Raw genomic sequence first — 25,226 nt, 5'->3', positions numbered from 1 at the left:
TAAATTGGAAATCGATGCCTTGCATTTTGGAAGTCGATTTGGATTATCCAGAAAGTCTTCACGACGAGCACAACGATTACCCTTTGGCTCCGGAAAGAATGACCATTGAAAAAGTGGAAAAACTCATTCCAAATTTAAACAACAAAAAGAATTACGTCGTACATCACGAAAACCTTAAACTATATGAACGAATGGGGCTTGTCATTACAAAAATACATCGAGGCATTGAATTTAAAGAAAGCCCTTGTATGAAAAAATACATAGACCTCAACACCGATTTAAGAACAAAAGCCACAAACGACTTTGAGAAGGATTTTTTCAAGCTGATGAACAATTCTGTCTTTGGAAAAACCATGGAAAACATTGAGAAGCGAGTGGACGTGAGACTGGTGACAAAAAGGGAAGAAGCAGCGAAATTGTCATCCAAACCAAATTACGTCCGACACACGATTTTCGATGAAAACTTAATCGCCGTTCTTATGAAAAGAACAAAGTTGTTTTACAACAAACCGATTTATTTGGGAATGTCCATCTTGGATTTGAGCAAGACTTTGATGTTTGAATTCCACTACGACTACATCAACAAAATGTATTCAGATCGAGCAAAATTGTTAATGACAGATACAGACTCGTTGATTTATGAAATAAAAACGGACGATTTTTACAAAGACATTGCTAAGGATGTGAAAACTTGACTCGAGCGAATTTTACAAAAACCATCCCGCCATTCAAAGCGTTGGGTTTAAGGTTGGTGAAAACAAAAAGAATATTGGGATGTTCAAAGACAAAACCGGAGGAAGAGAGATTGAAGAGTTTGTTGGTCTGCGGTCGAATCGTACTCTTACAAAATCCATAAAGAAGAGCACAAAAAATGCAAAGGAGTGAAAAAAAATGTGGTTAAAAAATACATCACCCACGACGATTACAAAGACTGTCTCGAAACTAAAAAAGAAAAGGTAAGTAAAATGAGCGTGATCAGATCCCATTTACACGAAATTTACACGGAAGAAATTAACAAAGTCTCTCTCAGCGCCGCCGACAACAAAAGAATCATTTTGGAAGATGGAATTCACACGTTGGCTTATGGGCATTACAAAAACAGATTTAACTTGATCAACTACTGGAAATTTTTCGGTCCAGAAAACACGGATCCACAAACGGATTTAAAAACTTTACAAGAACAAACCATAGAGGCAGAGCAGGAGGCAGAGCAGGAAGCAGAGCAGGAGGCAGAGCAGGAGGCAGAGCAGGAGGCAGAGCAGGAGACAGAGCAGGAGGCAGAGCAGGAGGCAGAGCAGGAGGCAGAGCAGGAGGCAGAGCAGGAGGCAGAGCAGGAGGCAGAGCCAGAGTAACAAAGGATTTTAAAAAATTTAACAAAGTAAAAAAAATGAGCAACAAAAGGATAAATGTGGAAGGAATTATTTTGCCAAACGAGGCTTTTACAAATTTTCAATTGATAAAGGCAGCAAAAAAACTAAAATTAAAAAACTTTAGAGGAGTTTTTGTCAGAGACGAATTGCCAAATAAGGCAATGAAAAAAGAATGCGGGATTGTCAACACGGGGGATTCAAGCACGGAAGGATTTCATTGGGTGTGTTGGTACAAAGTCGGGGATGAAAAGTTCAGCTTTGACTCTTACGCCCAACCCCCTTTCGTTGAGCTCGTCAAATATTTAAAAAGTCCCGTCTTTTACAACAGCGAAAGGGTTCAATTTGGAAACACGTCTTACCGTGGTCACTTGTGTCTTTACGTCTTGAAAAAATGTGAAGAGGGAAACAGTTTTCAAGACGTCGTCAACACCCTTTAGTGATTGCAATCGAATTTAAAAAATTTTGTCCATTTAAAAATGATTGATAAATTCAATAGAAGCGAATTCAGCGTTTATTTCGACAACATTTTAACAGACTCAGCAACCAACGTTTTTATTAAAACGGACGGTTTCAGCACCATCACTGCAGACATTGATTTTAATTCTCAAAAAATCATTAATTTGGCAGAACCAACCAACTCACACGACGCCGCCACGAAATATTATGTGGACACGCATTCGTCGGGAGGAACTGGCACGGTGATTGGAGATGCGGACTTGAATTTAAATTCCCATAAATTAATCAATGTGCTTAATCCATCAAAGGCGCAAGACGCTGCGACAAAAAGTTACGCAGACGTTTTGTCACAAAAATCCAACTTTTTAGGACTTGTTCCAAATTCAAGCTTTTCATCCTTTGGGTTAAAGTCGCAAACTGTGACAGGATCAACCACTGCACCAGTCTTCAGCTACATAGACGGTCCTGGAGTTCTGAGTAGGTTATGGCTGGCCATAAGTGGAACCGGAACAGTAGTTCCTGGACGTGTCTTTATTCGAATATTGGCAGATGGAGAGATTGCATTTGGAAATACTTCAACAACCGCGGAAGAAATAGGAGTGGACATCACTGCCCTTGCTTGCGACTTGCTCTTTTCCCTCTCGGGGGACCGGTTTACGCCAACTCTTTGCAAGGTTGCAACGTTTACAACACCACTTCCTTGGGAGGATATTTTACGCTCGACTTACCGTTTACAACAAACTTGACCATCCAACTGGTCAATAATAATGCTGCGGCAATCACTTACTGGATTCAACCTTTTATTTCCACATTCACCTCCATCCCTCCTCTTCTCTCCTCCGTTAAATTGTACTCGAGGACGTTCAGATATATAAACACAACTTACGGAAACGAATATGTGCTTCTTAACACCACAGGAAAAGGAAATGGTGTTTTTCTAAAATACATAAGATTTGTCTTCGTGGAACGGAGCAAACCTAACCTCGTTCAACAACAAATCGATGGGACTGCTGTACCAATCCACCGCCTCCATCGGCTCCACTACCACCATCTCCTTTAACAGAAATTTTGCAGAAGCAGACTCCATGCCCAGCGTCGCAGCTGGCAGAAGGCTCGTCGTCACGCTCAACTCTGGCGACGCGCAAGTCGAAAGCTTTTACCTTCTCCTCGGAAAAGCGTATTATTACGCCTAATTCTCACCCTTTTTAAATTTAATTTTGTGAAAATTTTGAGTTAAAGAAATTCTTGGCACATTAAAAATGAATTCCATTGAAACTCCCAGAATTAAAGTCTTCCAAGATGAAAACGAAAAAATACTGACTCAAGATCCCATTCAAATTTTAAAAAATAAAGGAATCAAATGGCGGGAGATAGAAATTTACAAATCAATCATCCAAACAAAAAAACAACAAGACGAAAGAAAAAAAGAAAAAGAAGTTTTTCGTGCAAGAAAATTTAAACACCTTTACAAAAATTAAAACTTTTCATTACGCGTTCTCACGGTATGAAATATATTTTTTTTCACAAAATTTTTTTTTTTTGACTACACAAAATATTTCGCACGAAATAAAAAAATTATACTCAATTTTATACGAAAAATCGTTTTGTCCCAGAACTCCCAATTCCTAGTAGTGTGGCTGATGGTGCATCATCAAACCGAACAATAATTAAACTTCACCGTTATATGTGTGGAGATATGATTACTCCTGTTATTTTTAAAACAATGAATTTGTATGCCAAATATCTATACATCTACTTAGTAGCAGACCCACCACACCTGATGAAAACTGCTCGAAATTGCTTATTAAACTCTGGCGCAGGAAAAAGTTCACGCTACTTGTGGAACAATGGAAAATACTTACTGTGGCAGCACATTACTCAATTGTACTATGAAGATTTAGACAATGGTTTAAAACTTATGCCTAAGTTAACTAATGAGCACATACACATAAACTCTTACTCTGCTATGACTGTAAAGCTAGCTACTCAAATTTTAAGTCAAACCGTAGCATCTGTTTTGAAAACCTTTGGAACTGAGGAACATAAAGAGACAGCTTGTTTTTGTGAAGAAATGGACATGTTTTTTATTGTGTTAACAGTAGATCTCTTGAAGAACATAAAATTAATATAAAACCTTTCCTTCAAAAATACACAGACCAAAATGATTTACGATTTAATTTCCTTTTAAATGATTTTCTGAATTATTTTAAAGATTGGAAAAGATCTATAGATGAAAGAGTAGACAATACTTCTAGTTGTCAATACTCTTATGAGGCTAAAGCCAAAATGTTCATTTCACATCAGACTCATGAAGGCTTAATAATGACATGTAACTCAATTGTGGAAGTTTCAAGGTTTCTGTTAGCAGTGGGTATGTCTTATGTATTTACTAATAGATTTTGTCAAGATCCATTAGAGAAATGTTTCAGTGCTCAAAGACAAATAGGGCGACATTCAGATAACCCTGATGCTAAACAGTTTGGATACAATTCTAATGCAATACGCATCCAAAGAAGTGTTTCGCTTAACACTGGAAATACTAGAGGCTCTTATATTAAAAAAAAGTCTTGGATAAATGTGTCTGAAGATCTTATACCAAAAAGAAAGAGAAAAAAAACACGATTTACAAACTACTTATATTATAACAACTATTTGTATTCAAAACTTTTATAAAACTATATATATATATATATATATTATTTGTCTTTCAGTTTATATGATTGTTTCATATTAGCACGTAATCCTTTTTTAAATAGTTCTCCTGTTTTTTTTTATTGCTTTGTGTTTATTAACCAATGTCTTTGACAAATGAATGACTTCGAACTCTAAAATATAATCTCAGTATTGAACACAAAGTAGATTTTTGTATATCTTTTTCAATTTTTAAATCACAGCTTTCAAGAATAACCCTGTAATATTCATCTATATCTTGATCATATAATATTTTTTCTGTCAAGAAATCTGTCTGCTTTTAGTTAATTCTGACTGTTCTGTATATAAGCAAAATGCTTTTTCTGCTATAACTAATGTTTGCTCAAACTCAATTGATACACTAGTGAGTCCTCCACGGCTAAGAGCATACTTTTCCCTTTCCCATATTGTTTGTCTACTTAGTATTTTTTTATCACTGACACTAGATATATTAGCCCTATAATAAGATGCTATGTTGTCAGCAAGTTTGCTTAGTAATAATGTAGCAGCATCTTCATATTTAGCATCACAATTAAAAATTTGCCTACTGTTGATTGCTATTCTGCCAAAATAATCAGCATAAAACTCATTAAAACTTTTTAGAAAAATTTTACTACAACTCTCAATTATTCTATCAAACTGAATCTCATCTTTTATCTGGTCAATCTGAAATTTTTTAACAACTTTAATTATTTTATCACCATAAATTGAGCTTTCTATAATCTTGCAAGACACATTTTTTAGTAGTGTGAACAAAATTTCGGTGTTAAAATCTGGATTATTAGCAGGTTCATCAACAATAATATTGTTGGGGTGCTTTTTAGAGATATGCAATTTCAGCACTCCTTTACTTCTAAAAACTTTAACGCATACATTACATGGGAATGATCCAGGGCTGAGCTAAAAACAATTTTAAGTAAGATATACGTTTAAAAAACAAAATATAATCAATCACTCAATCGCTTATCTTTCGCTTAATTTGATCACTAATAAAAAACGTAAAAACAAATGTTTGTTTATGCTACGTGATTTACATAAAGAAATATTTTTCACTTTTTTATCTTACAAGGAAAAAGGACTAACATCTTCGACAATAGCTTCAGCATAAATTTGAAGCTCAGTATCTTTTTCAAAACTTTCAAATAGCACTATAAGGTCACCATTACAAAAATAGTCATCGTCTTCTCTCTCTACAGCCATAGCAAGTTTTTTTGCTGTGCACCATCAATGTCACGTGATCACAGCGTTCACCTTAAAGAGTTTTTTTTTACGCAAAACTTCGAGTTTCCAAACCAGTTAAGTCTATAAACTATGGCTCCATTAATTCATATAATCCAGCCATATAATCAAAAATAGTTGGCACAATTCTATCAAAATTACCTTCACCAATTTTAACATTCTATATCAGGCTCACTCTGTGTCATAGAATTGGAAGATTCTACCAAAACAAATATATTTGACCAAAACTTTTTTAAAAAGTTACAAAAGTTTAGATAATAAAAACGCATTCAGATAATTGTCTGACAGTCTGCAAATAGGATGTGATAAAAGCAACAATATAGTATAATTACTTTATAACATTACCTTGATATTTTTAAATTATCTAGACCTATTTATATTATTGTATTTCGTTTTAATCTTGAAACAAAAGTATCAAGTTGATTACGACATTTTCTTCTTTCAGTTCTTGAAGCCATTTTTAACTTATAGAATAAATATTTTGTTGCTATTATAAGATTATAACTTTATTATATTTTATAAGTCATTAAAAATAGTTCAAATAAAAAATGATCATCATGATTAATGTCTATCAATATTTAGAAGATGTATGAATGGACAAAAATCTTGAAGCAAATCTATTATCTAACCATGAAGCTTTCTCGCAGAGAACACATTTTAATTCTACATTTTCTCTTATAATACTAACTGTCAATATAACCTTTACGCAGCTTCTTCCGCGATATTCAATTACAAACCATTTTCATAAAACACGCTTTCTGAAGGTGCAAATTTGTTTTGTTAAATCGTTTTTTTCCCAATTTTAAAATTCCAGAAAATTAGAGCCAATTTAGGGCTAGCCCGAATTTAGGCCTAATCTACCCTTTATTAGCCCAGACAGCACACGACATTGGGCCAAAACCTGCTAGTCTGTAAAATATTACTGATTGGTTTTAGGTGGTTAGGTTGTTATAAATGGCATCTTATTTAGATTTCCAATTAGAATTTGCTTCTTTACAATATTAACAGATCAAGCTTAAAACTAAAGGTAACTGGCTGTTTGCAAGCCATTAAAAAATCTTATTCAAGTCAGTTGAAAACAAGACAGTTTTAAAAAAATCACTAAAATGTGTTAACTGCATTATGGTCTATTTAATTTCTTTAAGAAGGAAATTTACCTTTACGAGTTCCATTTTGTGATTCCTAAAAGAGAATTTATGGCACCCGGTAAAACCCTCCCTTTTTTTTTTAATCCGTCAATTGCCACAAATCAGATGGTCTATTTAAACAGTCAAATAAATCTCAAATCAATAGGATCACCATCTCAAATTTCTTTATCAATTTTCATTTTGATAATAAATCTTAATAATAAATATATAAATTTCATATATATATATATATATATTATATAAGATTTACATTCAATTTATTGGCTACTAATCTAATAAGCCATTTAAAAAAAAAATCGTTGAACTAATTGTCTAAACACGAAGCAACTGAAACATGGACAGTAAAAGGTTGCTGCAGTTGTCTAAACGACAGTTGTAATTTCGGCGACGAAAAAAAAAGGCGACCTATCATCAGTAAAACTGCACAACCATTAACATTATGGAAGCTGATCTCGCAACAAGAAAAAATGAACTTAAGTTTGCGAAAACTTTAGCTATAATGTAAAAAAGCTTTTATTTAAAAACTTGATTATCTTACAGTTATTGTGATTAAAGCTTTATCTTTTAACCTTTGAATAGCCTTTTCTTTAACCATTTCTGTTTTATTGTTAAATCAATCTTGCATGAATGTTATTCAAACTGTTTAATATAAAAACATAGCTAACCTTTATACAAAATTACTGTAATGATGTGTGCTAACATAATTGAAATTTACATTATTTACATCATACGACATCTAAACTTTTTACAGTAGTATTTACTACTGCAAGAGTTAGGATGTAGCAGTTGCAATTCTAATTACAACATAGCTATATGTTTTCACAAAAAAGCAACATTTTTTTTAATAGCAAAGGTACATTTGCTATTATTATTACGATACGTATTGTAATAATAGCAAAATAAAAAACAACAGCAAAAGCAAGAAACTTGCTATTGCTGTTCAAATTATTAATTTTTGACACTGTTACTCACCAAACACACACTACAAAAAAGATTGTTATCAGTTTTTATACTAAGCATAATTAGTCAAAGTAATTGAACAAACTCATACATTGCTGTGCCTTATAGTGCTAAAAAGCCTATTTAAAAAAAGATTGTTTTTTTCAGGTGAAGTTCCATTAACAGAAAGTCATGAAAGTAAAGAAGAATCCAAGTGTCATATTTCAGCTCTTCGTGTAAAGCCGTTATACTTCTGTTTGAGTTTGAGTGAAAACAAAATTCGAATGTCTCAAATGTAAGTTATTAACATTATCAAATTTCTTTGATGTGATTTTATTCATACACATATCTTTGCTATCAGTTTCTAAATTTAATTGTTAAAGTAAATATCATTTAATAATATCATTTTCATTTAATTCTAGTCTGATTGCATAAGAACATCTCTAAATTTATTTGATATAAGTAAAAGTTATTTTTCTTCTGTTTATTGTGATGAGATGATTTATTTGTTCTTAAATGAATGTGTTTAGTGGCTACATTTTTTTTTTATTTTTTTAAAATTCCCAGTATTCAACTACCTGTAACACCTATTCAGTCAGTTGTAAGTTTTTAAAAATTGGGATATAGTTATATTTTAGGTATACAAAAGCTTGATTGTGTTTTTTAATTTTTCAATGATTTCTTATAGGGCTCATGTTCTATAAAGTTGGTGAATTAGAAGTGTCATTTATGAACCTCATGGGAATTAGAAAAGTTGTATATATAGATGCGATTTTATGTAGTGAGGGAGAAAAGAATCGCTGATACTGATTTTGTATTAATGTTTGTTTTTAATAAACCTATACGAGAATGCAACAGCTCAAGTGTTCCACAGTCAGATATTCAGTCAATTGTAGGCTGTAAACTATTTATTGTTCATGTATAGGTCTTCTCTTAATCTTAACTGCATTCATAGATTTGTCGCTAGTTATGAGGCTAAAGTAAAAGGTTTGTAACAGTTCACTAACTTTTCTTAACACATCTTCGCCTCTCTTGCTTGAAGCAATTTTAGCAGTGATAGCAGAAGTAAGATTACCCGCAAGCCTGTCATAACCACGGATTTATGCACGCTCAACTAACTTATCATCAACCCATACTGGTTTATGAGCGGCACTTGAAAGATCCTCCATCAAATTGAGTGAGGGCTTTCCATGAGCGAACAACATTTTTGAAAGAGCGCCTACTCAGGGAGTTCCAAGGAAAATTAAAAAGTATAATCAACACCGAATATCAAATAGGCAAAGAAGCTAATCCTTTAGGAGACTTTTTCAACGAAGCCAAAAACACTTGGAACAAGGAAAACAAACTCGAAATAAAACTGAACTTGAGCCGTTTTTTGCGATAATCAAAATTGCTGTTATTTTTATTGAATCTTTTCTTTTTTTTAGTTTTCTTTTTCCTTTTTTACCTGAAAAGTTTCTATTCTTATTTTTCACTTTTTGATTTTGTCCTCTTTTAATTTTGTTTTTTTGTTTTTTCGGCCTCTTTCTGTTCAATGTCATGGCAGTCACGAGTTTATTTCTTTATTTTTTGTTTTTTTACTCTTTTGTTAACGAACACTCGTGTAAACCATGGCATAGGTCTGCAAGACTAATAAAATTATTTTCTCTTAATTGGAAATAGATTTGCGTTGCTCGGTCAAGACTGAGCAGTGAACGCCTCAGAGAAGAAATAGCATAAGCCTTAAGAACCCAGACAGCCTACGACACTGGGCCAGAATTCCGGCGAGTCATCGCCCGCCGTGACGACTAGATTAGTAACGGGCCAGTACTGGCCCGAGTCTGGCATGCTACTGGCGAGTAGTCGCACTCCATTGCGATGGCATTTGTTATTGGGCCAACACTGGCCCGATTGTGGCTTCTACAGAGTTCTGGCCAAATGTCGTTTTGCCATAACCGTCATTATTTTAAATATTTTCTGTGTCATCCATGATGATTTTATAGACGCGAAGCCAAATGCTTACAAGATACCCAGACAGCCTCCCGTTAGAGGCCCAATGCTGGCCCAGTTCCGCTTGCGACTGCGGCGCGATGCCGGCAATTGATCACGGTCCAATGTCAAAACGGCCAATGGCCCAGTATCGCTAGCCAGCACTAGCTCGGGATCATTTTCCAGCATTCGTCCGTGATCGTATGCCAGCACTGACCCGTTACTTTTAACCAATATACATTCACTAACGCGCTATTATTAGCCATTTCTAATGTGATATCGCACAAAAAGCAAATACAAAAGTAAATATTTTTTGATATTTATTCCAGTTCAAATTGACAAAAATAATTTTAAATAGCACAGATATTATTGATAGTTTGAAATAGTGCTATTTATCCAACGAGATTTTTCGTTCTTCTCAAGCCTTTCGTCCATCATTTCGATCTCCTGAAAGCTGAAAATACTCTTCAGCCAACGCTCAAACTCTTCGCTTGATGCTCCCGAGTTTAAATGATTTAGTTTTACAGCACCTAAATACAAACTTTAACTTGACAAAATTATAAATATAACAATTGAACACATACAAATAAATATATATTAAATAAAAATAAAGATTTCTTCTTACCCAATAAAATCTTTTTTTTCTTCAAGTTTTCCACTTAAATAAGCAGCTCTTTTTTAACAGCTGTAAAAATCACGATCTCTTAGAAATTTCATTCTTAAAATTCTAGTAAAATAAAAATAAACATTTACAAATATTACTTAAAATAACTGAAAGTATAAATTCTAAACATATTACTACTAAAAAGTGCAATGAAGTGTTCGTTCACTCACTTTAGCAAGAATCCATCTAACAGATGAACATCGATTTAATGTCAATGAAGACCCTGAAAACTAAAATTAAAAAAAAAAAATTAATGAAACTGTTTATTTTAACAATAAGTTAATGTGCATTTTATTGCATATACATACATATATATACACATATAGTTATAGTGCATTCCAAAAATGAGGAGAGAGACCATTGGCAAAATAATTTAATGAATATAATACAAGTATCAATAAATTACAACCTTAAAAGTTAAAAATTACAACCTTTAACTTAAATGCATGACTGCATTGTAGTGTACATGTATATACTAAAAATACCAAAAGTATCTCAAAAATCTAACGCAAAAATACGAAATACGAAATATAAAATACGAAATCAAAAACAATTTATTAAACATTTATGGGAATCAATTCTATGCCAATTACATTTACCAAATGTAATTTCTCCAATTGGCAGCTATTGAATGCATAAATATAGACAATGTTGTTATAAAATTGTTATTATTAGTAAAGAAAATTACTTAAGACACAAGTAAAATTAACCTAAATAAGTTAAATATTTCAATTACAACCTCATATAAAACTATGTATGAAATAAGCATATTAATTTTGTCAGTAATAATGTAAGAAAATAGACTTAGTACAGATTTCAACAAATTAAATTATAACAAGTGAAAAAAGGGTGAAACAACAAAACCATCATCGACTTGTTTAATACACACTTGAGAATTCTGTCATCTAAAATTGCATTGTGTTTAACTTTATCTAAGTGTGATACAAAATGTGATTCTTAACAGACTTGAATCACACAGGTCTTTTAAAATCAAAACCTTGCAAAAGACACAGAACTGGCCAAAATGATATTTTGCTACTTTTAAACAAAGGTAAACCATTGATATTCAACTGCCCATAGGGAGCTAAAAATTTTGCAATTTTATCATAAACATGATTTAATATTTGTTAAACTAATTGCTGAACCAAAATAAAAATAATCACCACCTGCTCGATATGCAACTATAAAATTGTGTTGAGTTTTTTAAATAGGCAAATCAGGATGAATTAGACAGAGAATACACAGTAAAGATGACAGAGCAGTCAAATTAACACTAAACTGAACAGCCCAATCAGCTAATAGGGTAGTCAAATCTGATGAGAATGTTTCATCATCATTATCATTACTAAAATTTAAGTATGACCAAGTTCAGTTTCAACATTGTTATCTGAAAATATATTAACAACAGCTCCAAAAACTGAATCATTATTATCTACAGCTTTTTCACTTATAGTAGGAAAATTGTCTTTTGTAGATATGTATGAGGGGGTAACAGTTATCTCACCAAATGAGTTTTGTAGATTAAATATTTCACAATTGATATCTTCATTAAATATTTGTTGCAAGCTTTTTAAAATAACTTTAACTATGTATGTAACAGAAACAATATATTGTCCCGAAGTTAAGATAGAAAAATATATAAACATTTAATTTGGATGGCTCACTCTTATATTTAATTGCTAAAATGAGAAAAGTGATAATTGACAAAGTCATTTCATGATTATAATGTAAATGACAATAGATTACAACCAAGGTCACTTAAAATGAGTTTAAAACTAACTTAAATTAAATAAGATTATTTTAATGACAAGTAATGATAAAGGAGCATATAATAATAAAAACAAAGATAAATTAACAACAGCAAAAACAACAACAAAAATAAAGATAATAACAATATATATATATTATTATAAAGATAATAACAATATATATATTATTATAAAGATAATAACAATATATATATACATATATATATATATATATATATATATATATATATATATATATATATATATATATATATATATATATATATATATATATATATATATATATATATATATAATATAAAAAAGGTGTTTATTTAAAAACTTGATTATCTTACAGTTATTGTGATTAAAGCTTTATCTTCTAACCTTTAAATAGCCTTTTCTTTTACCATTTCTGTTTTATTGTTAAATCAATCTTGCATGAATGTTATTCAAACTGTTTAATATAAAAACATAGCTATCTTTATACAAAATTACTGTAATGATGTGTGCCAACATAAGTGAAATTTTCATTATTTACATCATACCCCTGCTAGCACACAACGTTGAAAAAACGTTGAAATAACGTTGATCGACGTTGATCAACGTTGTTACAACGTTGTTTCAACGTTGTTTCAACGTTGTGTGCTTGCTGGGACGACATCTAAACTTTTTACAGTAGTATTTACTACTGCAAGAGTTAGGATGTAGCAATTGCAATTCTAATTACAACATAACTATACGTATTTAAAAAAAGCAACATTTTTTTAAATAGCAAACGTACATTTGCTATTATCATTACAATACGTATTATAATAATCGCATAATAAAAAAAAACAACAGCAAAAGAAAGAAATTTGCGAAATATATCTTCTAAGCATTTGGCTTCGCATCTATAAAATCATCATGGATGACGCAAAAATATTCAAAATAATGACGGTTATGGCAAAACGACATTCGGCCAAAACACTGTAGCTGGCCAAAATTATTTCTCTCATTTTAACAGCTGAAAACTTTACCATATGACAAGAAATTGTAAATTAAATGTTTTTTGTACAAATCCAAGCCAGTGGCGTTCAATATAGGGGAAAGATGGGTACTTTAGGGATTACATTTTATTCTATTCAATAGGATTTGAGGAAATAAAAGATATTATTTTTCAAACTTTATTATGTTAAATAACATACTATATTTTGATATTTAATTAGATTCCACTTCGTCATTGTCAGAATATTCTTCATTTTCGTTGTTTTCAGTGTCGGAATCTTGGACTTCTCCAGGAAGAAGCAATTCCACAGCTTCTTTTGAAAAAAGCTTTGTAAGTTTGTGTTTCTTTTTCCCAATGCTGGACAACAGAGGGTCGGATGTTAACAATAACCTATTGATGATATCTTGGTTACAATCTTTTCTAGAAAATTTTCTAGCATAGCTAAGTCTGTACTCCCGGAAATGTTTGTTTCTGGCTTCGGCAGCCTCTTCCGACAATTGTCCAATTGGCAAAAGCGCATTCTCTACTATATCAGGACCATGTACTAAAACTTTATGCAGAGTTGGAGTCATTGGACACCAGGGGTATAGTTCAACATAAAGCTTTGCAGTATCCAAAGTATACTGTCTGAACTTTTCTACACCAATCTTGTGGCCACTGGAAATTACTTCTAGGATAATTTTCATTCTGGAAATTAAACGGAAGCCTACTCCAGTGATATCTGCAGATGTTTCCGGGTCGTTGAAGAATCTCCTGCTTGTGTTGCCGTTATTGGTATTCCCAAATCCAACCTTAGGTATGTCGACAAGAATGCCCATTTTGCTCTTGAATTCATCTTGGATTTTCTTTTTCCTATCTGAGATGAGTCTCTTCTCATCTTCATTCAGCCTTTTCTGCCATTTTTTTACAGGCAATTTATATAATAGGTGAAGGAGACTTTCAAAACACTGTATTTTAGCATGCAGAATGGATAGTCCAAATTTGTAGCTGCTTTGATTGTCAACACATGTTCTGTCCAAATCATTAAATGGTCTTGATGTTGCTCCACAAATATAACATCGCATGGTCGATTTAGTGGTGGTTGCTGCGTTACAGACTTTTCCGTCATTCATAGTTAACATCATCACATGTTCTACTGCTATGTCTTGAAGTTGAGTTGGTTTCAAGCCTGCAATTTTGTTTTCCATGTAAGCAGTTTCTTCAGCTATTACATCAGCAGTTTCTTTTATGAACCTAATTCGAATTGGCCTGCAAAACCTTGGAGACGATGGTGTAGGGTTTTGCCAGATAACCTTTTTATTTACTCCACAAGTTAGCTGTAATGGAACCATTGAGCATTGAAATATACTGGCACCAGAATTAGAGTCATCCTCAAACTTTTGATTAAACTGTGTCTGCTGGGAGCCATCACAACCCCATTTCGTAGATAACTTCATATGTTTACGCCCACTTTCCGTTAGAGTCTTGATAACTTCTTCTAAATACAACACCAATCTTTCGGTAGTATGGTTTAACAGACTTTGTAAGTCTACTTCAGCTAAACTTTCTGTGACTGTGAACGAATCAGGATCAGGATAGCATGTTTTTTTTTCTTCGACCAAAATACTGTAGCAGGACCATTGTTTCTTGTCACTTGTACGTACGATTTCATATTGAGATTTTGTTAGGCCTGCGTCAGTAAATATTAAAAGAGCCTCTAACGGTGTCAATGATTTTTTTGTAGGTTCAAGACTGCTGCGATAGGCTTTTTTATACTTTCCCGCTCGTTTGGGAGATGTTTTAAGATCTTTGAGGACGGTTGCAGCACTTCTTTTGCCACTTGTTGTCAAACAAGTTTCAGCTGCAAAAACAATAGCTTCTGGTTCCACATCTTTCCTGAGCTGTTCTGTTTTTCTCCTCTTTGAACGTTCACTAGAATCGACAAAACGTTTTCTTGGTCGTCCTGCTGATGATGGAGTGGATGGGGTACCCGGTATTTGGAAACTCCCTTGCAGCCAAGGGCCATGCTTCTTAATAAATATTTCATGAGTTCTGGATGAAGACGACCACATTTTTCTAAAAATAGCTTTCAACCTCGACATTTGACGCTTGTTTACTGTTTTTAGTTCTTCGGTATGTTGATTTCTTGATAACAAATTTTGATCAGCTAAGTCCATTTTTTCATTGAAATTTAGAGCCTCCTGCTGCTGAATACTGTTGTAGAAATCTAAACGAGAGATTGTTTGCATTCCTGATGACCCATCTAGAAAAAAAAATTAAGTTGAAAAATTCATCTTGGACCTTGATGTGCTTAGAACATGATTAAAAGTTAGATGGCATCAACAGGCAGTTGAAATTAAGATTTTTAAATAGCTAGTGGTATAAACTCATAGAAAAACGAAAAAAACTAAGAGGGTGCGCACTACAACTTTTTCACTTTTAAAGTCAAAATTTACTTTAAAATTCGTTAAAAAAATGCTAAGTTTCATGGTACATAACTTTTGTGGTAATTAATATTTCAAAACGGTAGTAAGAGTAAATAATGTACATACCTGTCATAGATTCATCCATGATATAACACTGTAAAACTTCTGTTGTAAACACTTGTACACAGCTTCAATAAACACCACTAAAATCGCTCGTAAATAAAATGAACCACGCAGTTAAAGATCGGATATTTAACTAAACTGTGTAGTTCCAATTACTACTTTTATAACCAAACCATTAACTGCTCATTAAGCGACCATTATCGAGAGATAATAAGGGTAGGTAATAATTCCAATTTAAATAATTCCAATTTTGGCCAGCTAAAATCGTCAAATACTCCTACGTGCGGCGTGCGATGATTCGCCAGAATTCTGGCCCAGTGTCGTAGGCTGTCTGGGTATATCTCGCAAATTTCTTGCCTTTGCTATTTTTTTATTATGCTATTATTACAATACGTATTGTGAGGGCGGTGGATTTACTTTTATTTATCTTATTAATTATGTTTATGTTTTCTTACGTTTGAGGGAAAGGGGTAAGGGGAAGGTTTGGGTTTGGTGTTGTTTGGATTAGGTATATGGAGGTTGGGAACTAGGTTGATAGTCTGGGGAGTATTTGGTTAGGAAAGGGCTAGGTTTGGGAATAGTTTGGTTAGGAATGGGCAAGGTCTAATCAAAAAGGCTAAACTTATATTCGCCGTCCTCAGTATATTCTATAATATAAAACTCAACAAATGTTCTATTAATGTGTAACGGTAAGCACTCTTATATTTGTGTGACGTAAGTGTAATGGCGCGGATATGCTAAGGTGCGCGGTAAAGCATCAAACTTTTCAATAACAATATTTAACGCATATAGTAATAACAACAATAATATTAATAATTGAAATGCAAACAAAAGTACTTACTACTGGTTCTTCTTCTCTTACTTATTTTTCTTAATAAATATTCTCAAATATTCTCATCAATATATATTCTCTTAAAATTAGCTCATGCAAATATCAATAAATCAATGCAGATAATAACGCTTATTTAAAGTTACTCAAATTTCTTACCAATTCTTCTCGTAAGTTTCTCTTTAAAATCTTCATAAATACTTCTCATAAAATTCTCTTTAAATCTTTGAATATCCTTTTCTCATAAATTCTTCTTTTAAATCTCTTTTCTCATAAAACTCTCTTTTAAATCTCTTAAAACTCTTTTCTCATAAAAATATCTTACTCTTCTTAACTCTTACTTTGCCATCTTAAAACCTCTTCAAAAAAACTGTTCTTCAAAAATTCTCTTCAAAAACTGTCCTCCCAAAAACCATAGTCATAATAACTATTTTTTAAAATATTTTATGACTATGCAAAAACTGTCTTCTTTTCTTTTTTGAGCTTTTTATAGTTTTCGGTTGTTTACCGTTTTGCTACTTATTCATCATTTATTTATATGACAGGTTGAATAAGTTTCCGTGCGTACATCTTTTCTTGGTTGTTGTTATTTTTTTATTTTTCTTTTCGCTTTATCGTTTATTCATATGACAAATTCAATAAGCCTCTGTGCGTACGTCTTTTCTTGGTTGTTGTTGTTTTTACTTTTCTTTTCGGTATATCGTCTATTCATTTGACAAATTCAATATTTCTCTGCGTGTACGTCTTTTCTTGGTTGTTGTTACATTTTACTCTTCTTTTCGCTTTATCATCTTATTCATATGACAAATTCAATAAGTCTCCGTGCGCACTTTTTGTTGGTTGACTCACTCTTTTTTGTCGAATATTATATGCTTGATTCGGGTAAAACTTAAAGATAATGTTTACAATTTTATCATTTTCCCTCCTCACAGTATTGTAATAAAAATAGCAAATGTACGTTTGCTATTAAAAAAAATGTTGCTTTTTTGTGAAAACATATAGCTATGTTGTAATTAGAATTGCAATTGCTACATCCTAACTCTTGCAGTAGTAAATGCTACTGTAAAAAGTTTAGATGTCGTATGATGTAAATAATGTAAATTTCACTTATGTTAGCACATATCGTTACAGTAATTTTATATAAAATTAGCTATGCTTTGATATTAAACAGTTGGAATAACATTCATGCAAGATTGATTTAACAATAAAACAGAAATGGTAAAAGAAAAGGGTATTTCAAGGTTAGAAGATTAAGTTTTACTCACAATAACTATAAGATGATAAAGTTTTCAGATAAAAAACCTTTATATATATATATATATATATATATATATATATATATATATATATATATATATATATATATATATATATATATATATATATAATATAAAAAGGTTTTTTATTTAAAAACTTTATCATCTTACAGCATAACAACAACAAAGAAAAGATAATAACAATGTATATATATATTGAAAAATATATATATACATTGTTATTATCTTTTCTTTGTTGTTGTTATGCTATTATTTTGTTATCATCATTATATATACTAGCAAAAAAGCAACCCGTTATACGGGTTATGGTCGGTCTCTTAATTTATTGTGGCTGTTTTCCACAATTTAAAGTTGCAAAACCATAACTATTACCCCTTTAGAAAAACGCCTTCAAGTTAAAAAACATGCGGAGGTAAAATAATTTACCAATTATTTAACATTATTTGAGTAATTTACAACTGAAATAGGTCATATCAGTGTAAGGCAGAACCATTTTCCTCGACATTACTAAGTTCAAAACAATACGTTTTTAGTTACTGACACAAAATAATATTACTTCCTCATGCTTTAAATTGACGAAAAAGTAAAGCTAAATTCGTGTTATATTTTTATAACGTGAACTTTAATTAATAAGATTAATATAAAGCGAATGTAAATTTTACATGAATTAGTAATTCTTTGGCATCCTCTTGATACATGTTTCTTTAACAAAGGAAATTGTCTTTAAAATGTTAAATGCACACAACTAAATAAATTTATTCAAAATATTTGACCATTTGACTATTGCTATTTATGGCACTAATCTGACCATTTTTATATATGGCCTCTTTGTTTCAATAATTTTTAGTAAACGGTTATTTGCTACCATTTATTAAAAATTCCTTTTGTTACTCGAAATTTAATTCTTTTTAATAATTTGACACTAATAAAGGACCTCCCTTCCCCGTTTTTGCCTTGATGGTGGTAAGGACAATAGATTTATCTTTATTAAGAGTTATAAAGTTTTTGATGAAGACCTTCTACCAGAATAATAAAATGTAAAACAATGATTTACATGTATAACAATTTTTTCTTTTTAACATATATAACAATTTTTTCTTTCCTCAAAAGTGTTGCAAATGCAAACTCAGATAATTAATTAGTTTAACACCTTATAACATTTAAGTAACTCGATATTTGACAAATGCGCAAAACTACAATTATACCCCCCCCCCCCCCCCGTTTAAAAAGATCCCCAAAGTTACGTACAACAAATAATTAGGAATAAAATAGAGATTTTTAAGAATTGAACTAATTGCATACATTTATATCATTTTAACTGACAAAAAATTACAATAAAAGGTAATCAGTTTTTTTTTTATAAATTGTATAAATGCGTCAATCGTAAATCTTAAAGAAAAAAAAAAAAGGAATTAAGGTGGTAGACTGCTAAAAAAAAAATTTTAAAATCTGACATTATTCCAATTGATTTTCTCATTTTAAACACGATAATTAGGATTAACAAAAAAAAAAAATTTCTTTTTTTTTTCCTCTAATTTTTGGGCAAATTTAAGTGTTTTTAGGCCTAAAAAGTGCAAAGTTCTTGGAAAAGATATCTCAAAAAGTAAAATATATCAAGTCTCAAAATTTTACAGTTGTGTACCTTTTAAGTAGATAAATGTCCTGAGATAAACAAAAAATTTGAATCTTTTTCAATTTCGATGCACCATAAGCTTTTTCTATGCGTCTAAATTTAGGCCAAATTCCTGACCCCAAAACAGCCCAAAAAATTTAATTTTAATTTTTATCCAAAATTTCTTTATCTCAGGACGTAAAGCTCATAAAAATGAACATCTGTACAAAATTTCAAATCAATTGGACAAATACAGCTCCCGCAATCTTATCCAGAATATGAAAAACTTTACAACAGAGAAAAATGCAAATAAAACTTTATATTTTGAAAATACAAATATATTAACATTTGAAAACAGGTTAAAACCCCCCCTTTTCATATAATATTCCTTCTTCATAATTGTGCTTATTATCAAACCCCTTCCTTGTTGCTCTACGCTTTTTTCTTTGTTTTTTAAACTTTTCAGATGATTTTAGGTCCATAAGCTTTTCACGTAGCACATCACTATTTTGAAAACCGTTTTTAGTAAAATGTCCTGGTAAAATTCCTAAACTGTGAAGAACATCTATCATACCAGTTTTACCATCATTAAACTGTATGACAGCAGATGCAACACTAATTTCAAGTGTTGACCTACCCACGTACACATTTTTTGGGCATTGCAGAACCCATGTTGATAGTATGCACTTTTATCGAGTTAATATATAGTAATAAACCAATTCAACAACATTGTTCTTTCACACCATGTCATTTAAACATAGAAAAACAAAAAACAAAGAAGTAGCTATTGGTTTGAGTGCTTAGATTTTGTAAAATTTAGTTAAAATTGCCTTATTTTGACGTTGCTATGAGCGTTGCTAGGGGAAGCAAAATCACCCTACTAAGTTTAAACTGTTTTTTTAGGCCTTTTTATGTTTTTTTGTAAAATAATATGTATGTTTTTAAAAACAGCAATAGTTAAAGTTTTTAACTAATCAACTTTTGAAAAACTACTTTTTTCAATGTTTTTTAGCAGTCTACCACCTTAAAACCAAAAAAAAAACACCACATAAAAACCGAAAATCGATTTACCTATTTATAGTGACCTATTTTGACATGGCAGTTAATATAAACATTTATCGAAAATTTAACTATAAAATCTATTTCGAAGTACAAAAGGATTACTAATATATACATATATATACATATATATATATATATATATATATATATACATAAAAATCAAATTAAGATATAAATTGCATTTTTAGCATAATGTTGTCTTGGCTTTAAGTAAATAAATAAAAGCAGTAAGTTTCAATAATGAAACTACCTATCATTCATTTTTAACAATAGACACCAACATGAAGGTGTTTATTGTTAAAAATGAATTTGAACACAAAACATCACAGCAATAACACATAACAATAGAATATTTCCACTCTTGATCCTAAATCCAGCGAAAATAACAAACCAAATTAAAATATGAAAGTCAAAATTAGAAAACCAATTTAAAGTTAACTATATTTTTTTACTAAACATATAAATACATAAAAGTATATTTGTTTTTATATTCAATATTTGTTATTCAATTACTTCAAACTTAGGGCATTTAAACACCCTAGATTTAAAGATCAAGGTTCCATACTCTCTCATACACATTACGCTAAACATTAACAGACATTGTGTTTCCAGAATAATTAAATAAACCACACAACACAACCTAGCTCTAAAGCAGTAACACTGCCTGACACTAAATGCTGCCAAGTCACACCTCTGCTATAAATACATCGCTTGGCTGGCAAGCGATGATATTTTACAATGTTTAAATCGTGTTAAATAACATACACAAAGTCATAAGTTTTTCAAATTTGTTAAATATAATGTTAACGAATTTATACGATATTCATAACTGTAGAAATCTGATTTACAACTTTTTTGCGGCTCTCAACATCGCTTTCATTAAGTTTTAACAACTTTTAAAGGTTCTCAAAGTGGATTAAAATTAAATTACGACTTTTTACGGCTTTCAACATCGTTTTAATGAAGTTTTATCAACTTTTAAAGGTTTTTCAAAGTCGATTAAAAATTAATGCCACAACTTTTTATGGTTATCGTAACCGTTTCACTAATTTCTTTTCGAAGTTTAACGGATTTCGACATCGTTTAATTTTTTTTCGAAGTTTAGCGGATTTGAACTTCGTTTGATTTAAGAAACTCTCTTAACTTACTTGAACCGAAACTTTTTTAAGGTTTTTTTTTTAAAATTTAGAAAACTTGTTTTTTATTAAGTATGGGATTATGATGATTTCCTAATTATATTGGTGTTTTAATCGTTTGTAGGTAAATCAATTTGCATATACAAGAATTGTGGTGATTTTAATTGAAATCACGTGACATAATTGATTCAAGTTACAATTCTCAAATCAATCCTTAAGCGAGTTTTAAATAATAAAATTTTTTCACATGTTCTTCTTTTAACTAAATCATTTTACATACTGATTGATTAATTGCCTTATATCCAATAGGTCAGTACTTTTATAACAGTTATTTAGGTTTTTTAAAAAATTATTTTTTTAGTCGGAAAAAGTTAAAAATTTCTTTAATGAATCAATAAGTATCGTTATCATTTTTACGATATGAGTTACGACATTTATCGTAACTGAACGATTTCAAAACGCTTTCCTTTTTTAACGAAAATTATTTACCGTTACAATGCGCAACTAACAGAGCTGGTTTTCATCAGCATAAGCATTATTATTTTAATGTGTTATAACGAAAGTGTTACAACGAAATGAAATTAATTGAAGATTTAAAATAAAACTTAGTGTTGTTACGGCTATGAAATTATTCGACTGTCGACTAAATCGATTAATTTATTTTTTAAAGTCGACCAAAATCGACTAGTACATTTTAAAAATCGACTAAGTCGACTAAAAGTCGATTTAGTCGAAATATTTGAAAATTTTTCATTCAAATATTTCGACTAAAAATTGCCAAGCAACATTAAAGTATATGATTGTAATATTTGAGTATTATAATCATACACTTTAATGATGCTTGAAAAATTATTTTTTAGATGCCATGAAACAAATAGAACTTTAGGAGAGTAAACAAAAAAGTTAGGTGGTATGCAAAACTGTTATGGTAACACATGCTGTTGTTTTATCAAGAGCATTTCCTTTATTCAATTTTAATTCATCCAATTTATTAGATGAACTAAAATCGAATAATCAAACGAAATAAAACGGAAATTAATATCACATAGTAAATGAAAAAAAAAAACACAAATGGGGCATTTTACATTATTTTTTACAACAATTAAAACAAGAAATTAACAAAAAGTTTAATAAAAAGCGGTCGCGTAGATAGACCAATAAACTTTTTCGCATTCTTAACTGAGTACCATAACACATTACTTAACATTTTATTTTAAAAAGCATCAACTGGTTACTATAATGAGAGAAAGGAAACACTAATGAAGTGTTGGTATATACAGTAAGCGAAGAGTTAAGTTTTTATGATACAGCAAATTAGGTTTAATGGTCAGATATTTTGTTTGAATTAAAAAAACAGCTATGAATGATATTCTTACGCATGGCTAAATCTTTACAAATAACTTATCTTTACAAGATAAACTACTAATAAAATATCTCTTTACTAATTGCTCAGCATCATAACAATATTAGAGATTGATAAAATCAAATCAAGTGAAAAAATTAAAATAAGTATATTAGGATAATTACCCGACTAAACCGACTTTTAGTCGATTAGTAGGAGACCCGTAGTCGATTAAATCGACTATTCGATTTTTCAAAGTCGACTAATTTCGACTTTCGACTAGTCGACTTTTAGTCGATTTAGTCGAAGTCGATAACAGCACTAATAAAAATCGAATGTAGAATGTGAGAAATGTAGACAAATTGATGAATAATTATTTTTGTAATGTACGCTGATTTTTTCTATTAAGAAAACGGTCTGATGGTTATACTTTATAAACTTTAAATGTGATAAAACAATTATGAACTAAAATTTCCCAAATTCTTCTTTTAGGATACAAAACTCATGAAGTCTTCTTTGAAGTTTATTACAAAAGTACTTGCATTATAGTTTATTCTCTAATAAACCGAAAAACGACTATTTTCATTGCCACAAAAACTGCGCAAGATAAACTTACTTTAACGACTTTTTTAACGTTAAAACCATGCCATTAATGTGTTGCTTTTGTAAGCTAAAAGATTATTAACTTGTTATTTTCAAAATGGCGAATATTAGAGTTTTAGTGGAGTTTTTTAAAACTTTGACTTCCAATTAAAACCAATGATATATTAAAAATAACTAGATGTCTAACTTCCGCGTATTTTTTGAAGCAAAAATCGGCCATTATGGGGGGGGGGCAAATTTAACAAATCAAAAGCTTCGTATTTGTTTTGTTTTGATAAATAGCGTAAAGATTTTGCCCCCCATAATGGCCGATTTTTGCTTCACTTTTTCTTATACCGATTTACGGCAGTTAGACATCTAGTTATTCTTAATATATCATTGATTAAAACACTTTCCGTTGATTTTCACGTGGATGTTTTTATATTTTTCTGAATCAGCAAAAAAATCTCTATCATAATTAATAATAATAAAAAAATCGGGGGAGGAGAAACTGCAGTAGCGCCAAACTTGCTTGGAACGGAATCTGGCATGGAAACTCATCCAGAAGTACAACCTAGCCTTTTTCCCAGACGTTCTCAACAAAACAGGAGAAAGCCCCAAAGGTATAGATTTGAAAACAATTAATTTTATTGACAGGAAGAATGTCACAAATGTAACTAATTATCAATTTGTACCTCTCTTGAGAAATATTATAATCGTCGCATTATTAACTACCATTTACTTTTCTAATTAAATTAATTTGCGTTATTTGAAAGACAAAACCTTTGGAATTAATAGGTGTTATTATTTCACACACCTGACAAACAATTATAACACAGTTATAAGTTATTTCCATTCAGAGATAAACATTCTTTCCATTCAGAGATATACAAGATTAATGAAGGGATAACAAGTTTATCAGAAGCAAAACATTAAATTTAAATAGAGTGCAAAAAATGCTATCAAATATTGAATTTCCAAAGAATAAATCAGCAATGAAGATTCAAGATAGTTATGTTGGGGACAGCTCAGATGGTGAAGATCAGGTGATCTTGGAAAGAGGTTTTGTACAAACACAAGGTTCTTTTGTAGTTCATCTTAATGAGGGCTTAGGTCATACTTGTTATAAATTTGCTTACCTTTTCAAAGATATAGGAGCTAGACTTTTACATTATAGGCCTGTTACTACAAAATATTTTAAGATTAAAACTTCTTATAAAGTGGATAAAACAGATGCTGAGCTTAGGGATATGGTTGAAAAATTAAGAGTAAGTATAGAAGAAGCAACCCAGGTTATAGGAGATAAATATATACTAGGGCATTTTGCGAGCAAAGGACATAATTTGCCTTTGGATTTGGTAAATGCTTATTTTGTCACCAACAAAGCAAATATACGAAAGTTTATAAAAAGTAATTTTACTAAATTAAAGATAGAAGAAAGTTTCTTGCTAGAACTTAAAGCTATTTATAGTAGATATAGTGGGAAACCACTCCCAAAAATATTTGAAAACAACTTATTAGAGCTTTACCAACTGATAGTTGATAAATGGGATGAGCCAAAGGCAACGGCTATTTCTTTTGATGTTAAAGTAGGTAGACGTACCAAGTTTACTTAAGAAGTAAAATCATCTATATCAAAAGATGACA

General features: G+C 31.0%; 1 protein-coding gene and 1 pseudogene across 9 annotated transcripts; both read right to left on the bottom strand.

The window, feature by feature from the left end:
- Positions 1–4,522: 4,522 nt before the first annotated feature.
- Positions 4,523–5,717, bottom strand: LOC149883731 (uncharacterized; annotated as a pseudogene).
- Positions 5,718–10,118: 4,401 nt separating this feature from the next.
- LOC149883730 (uncharacterized) lies at positions 10,119–17,715 on the bottom strand. Of its 9 annotated transcripts, none has more exons than XR_016455620.1 (6): positions 16,728–17,715; positions 12,611–12,680; positions 10,907–10,950; positions 10,646–10,705; positions 10,437–10,538; positions 10,119–10,341 (listed from the first exon to the last, which is right to left on the bottom strand). XR_016455620.1 is itself a non-coding variant. In XM_090097684.1 (6 exons), the coding sequence occupies exons 1-2, from the start codon at positions 15,759–15,761 to the stop codon at positions 13,424–13,426; spliced, it is 2,049 nt and encodes a 682-aa protein (XP_089953810.1). In that variant the 5' UTR covers positions 15,762–16,719; the 3' UTR covers positions 10,119–10,341; positions 10,437–10,538; positions 10,646–10,705; positions 10,907–10,950; positions 12,611–13,423. The 9 variants fall into 9 exon arrangements, 5 of the variants coding, with proteins under 5 accessions (XP_089953810.1, XP_089953812.1, XP_089953811.1 ...); XM_090097684.1 differs by lacking the exon at positions 16,728–17,715 and adding an exon at positions 15,743–16,719 and having other exon boundaries at positions 12,611–15,453; XR_016455618.1 differs by lacking the exon at positions 10,907–10,950 and having other exon boundaries at positions 12,580–12,680; positions 16,728–17,701.
- Between the last annotated feature and the right edge of the window lie 7,511 nt (positions 17,716–25,226).

This window comes from Hydra viridissima, unplaced genomic scaffold (assembly GCF_058129835.1).
Source record: "Hydra viridissima isolate aposymbiotic clone 2 unplaced genomic scaffold, HvirCarnegie_v1 scaffold_9, whole genome shotgun sequence".
Taxonomy (NCBI): Eukaryota; Metazoa; Cnidaria; class Hydrozoa; order Anthoathecata; family Hydridae; genus Hydra; species Hydra viridissima.
The sequence above is the reverse complement of the archived record's forward strand: the minus strand, read 5'-3'. Positions and strand labels throughout refer to the sequence as shown.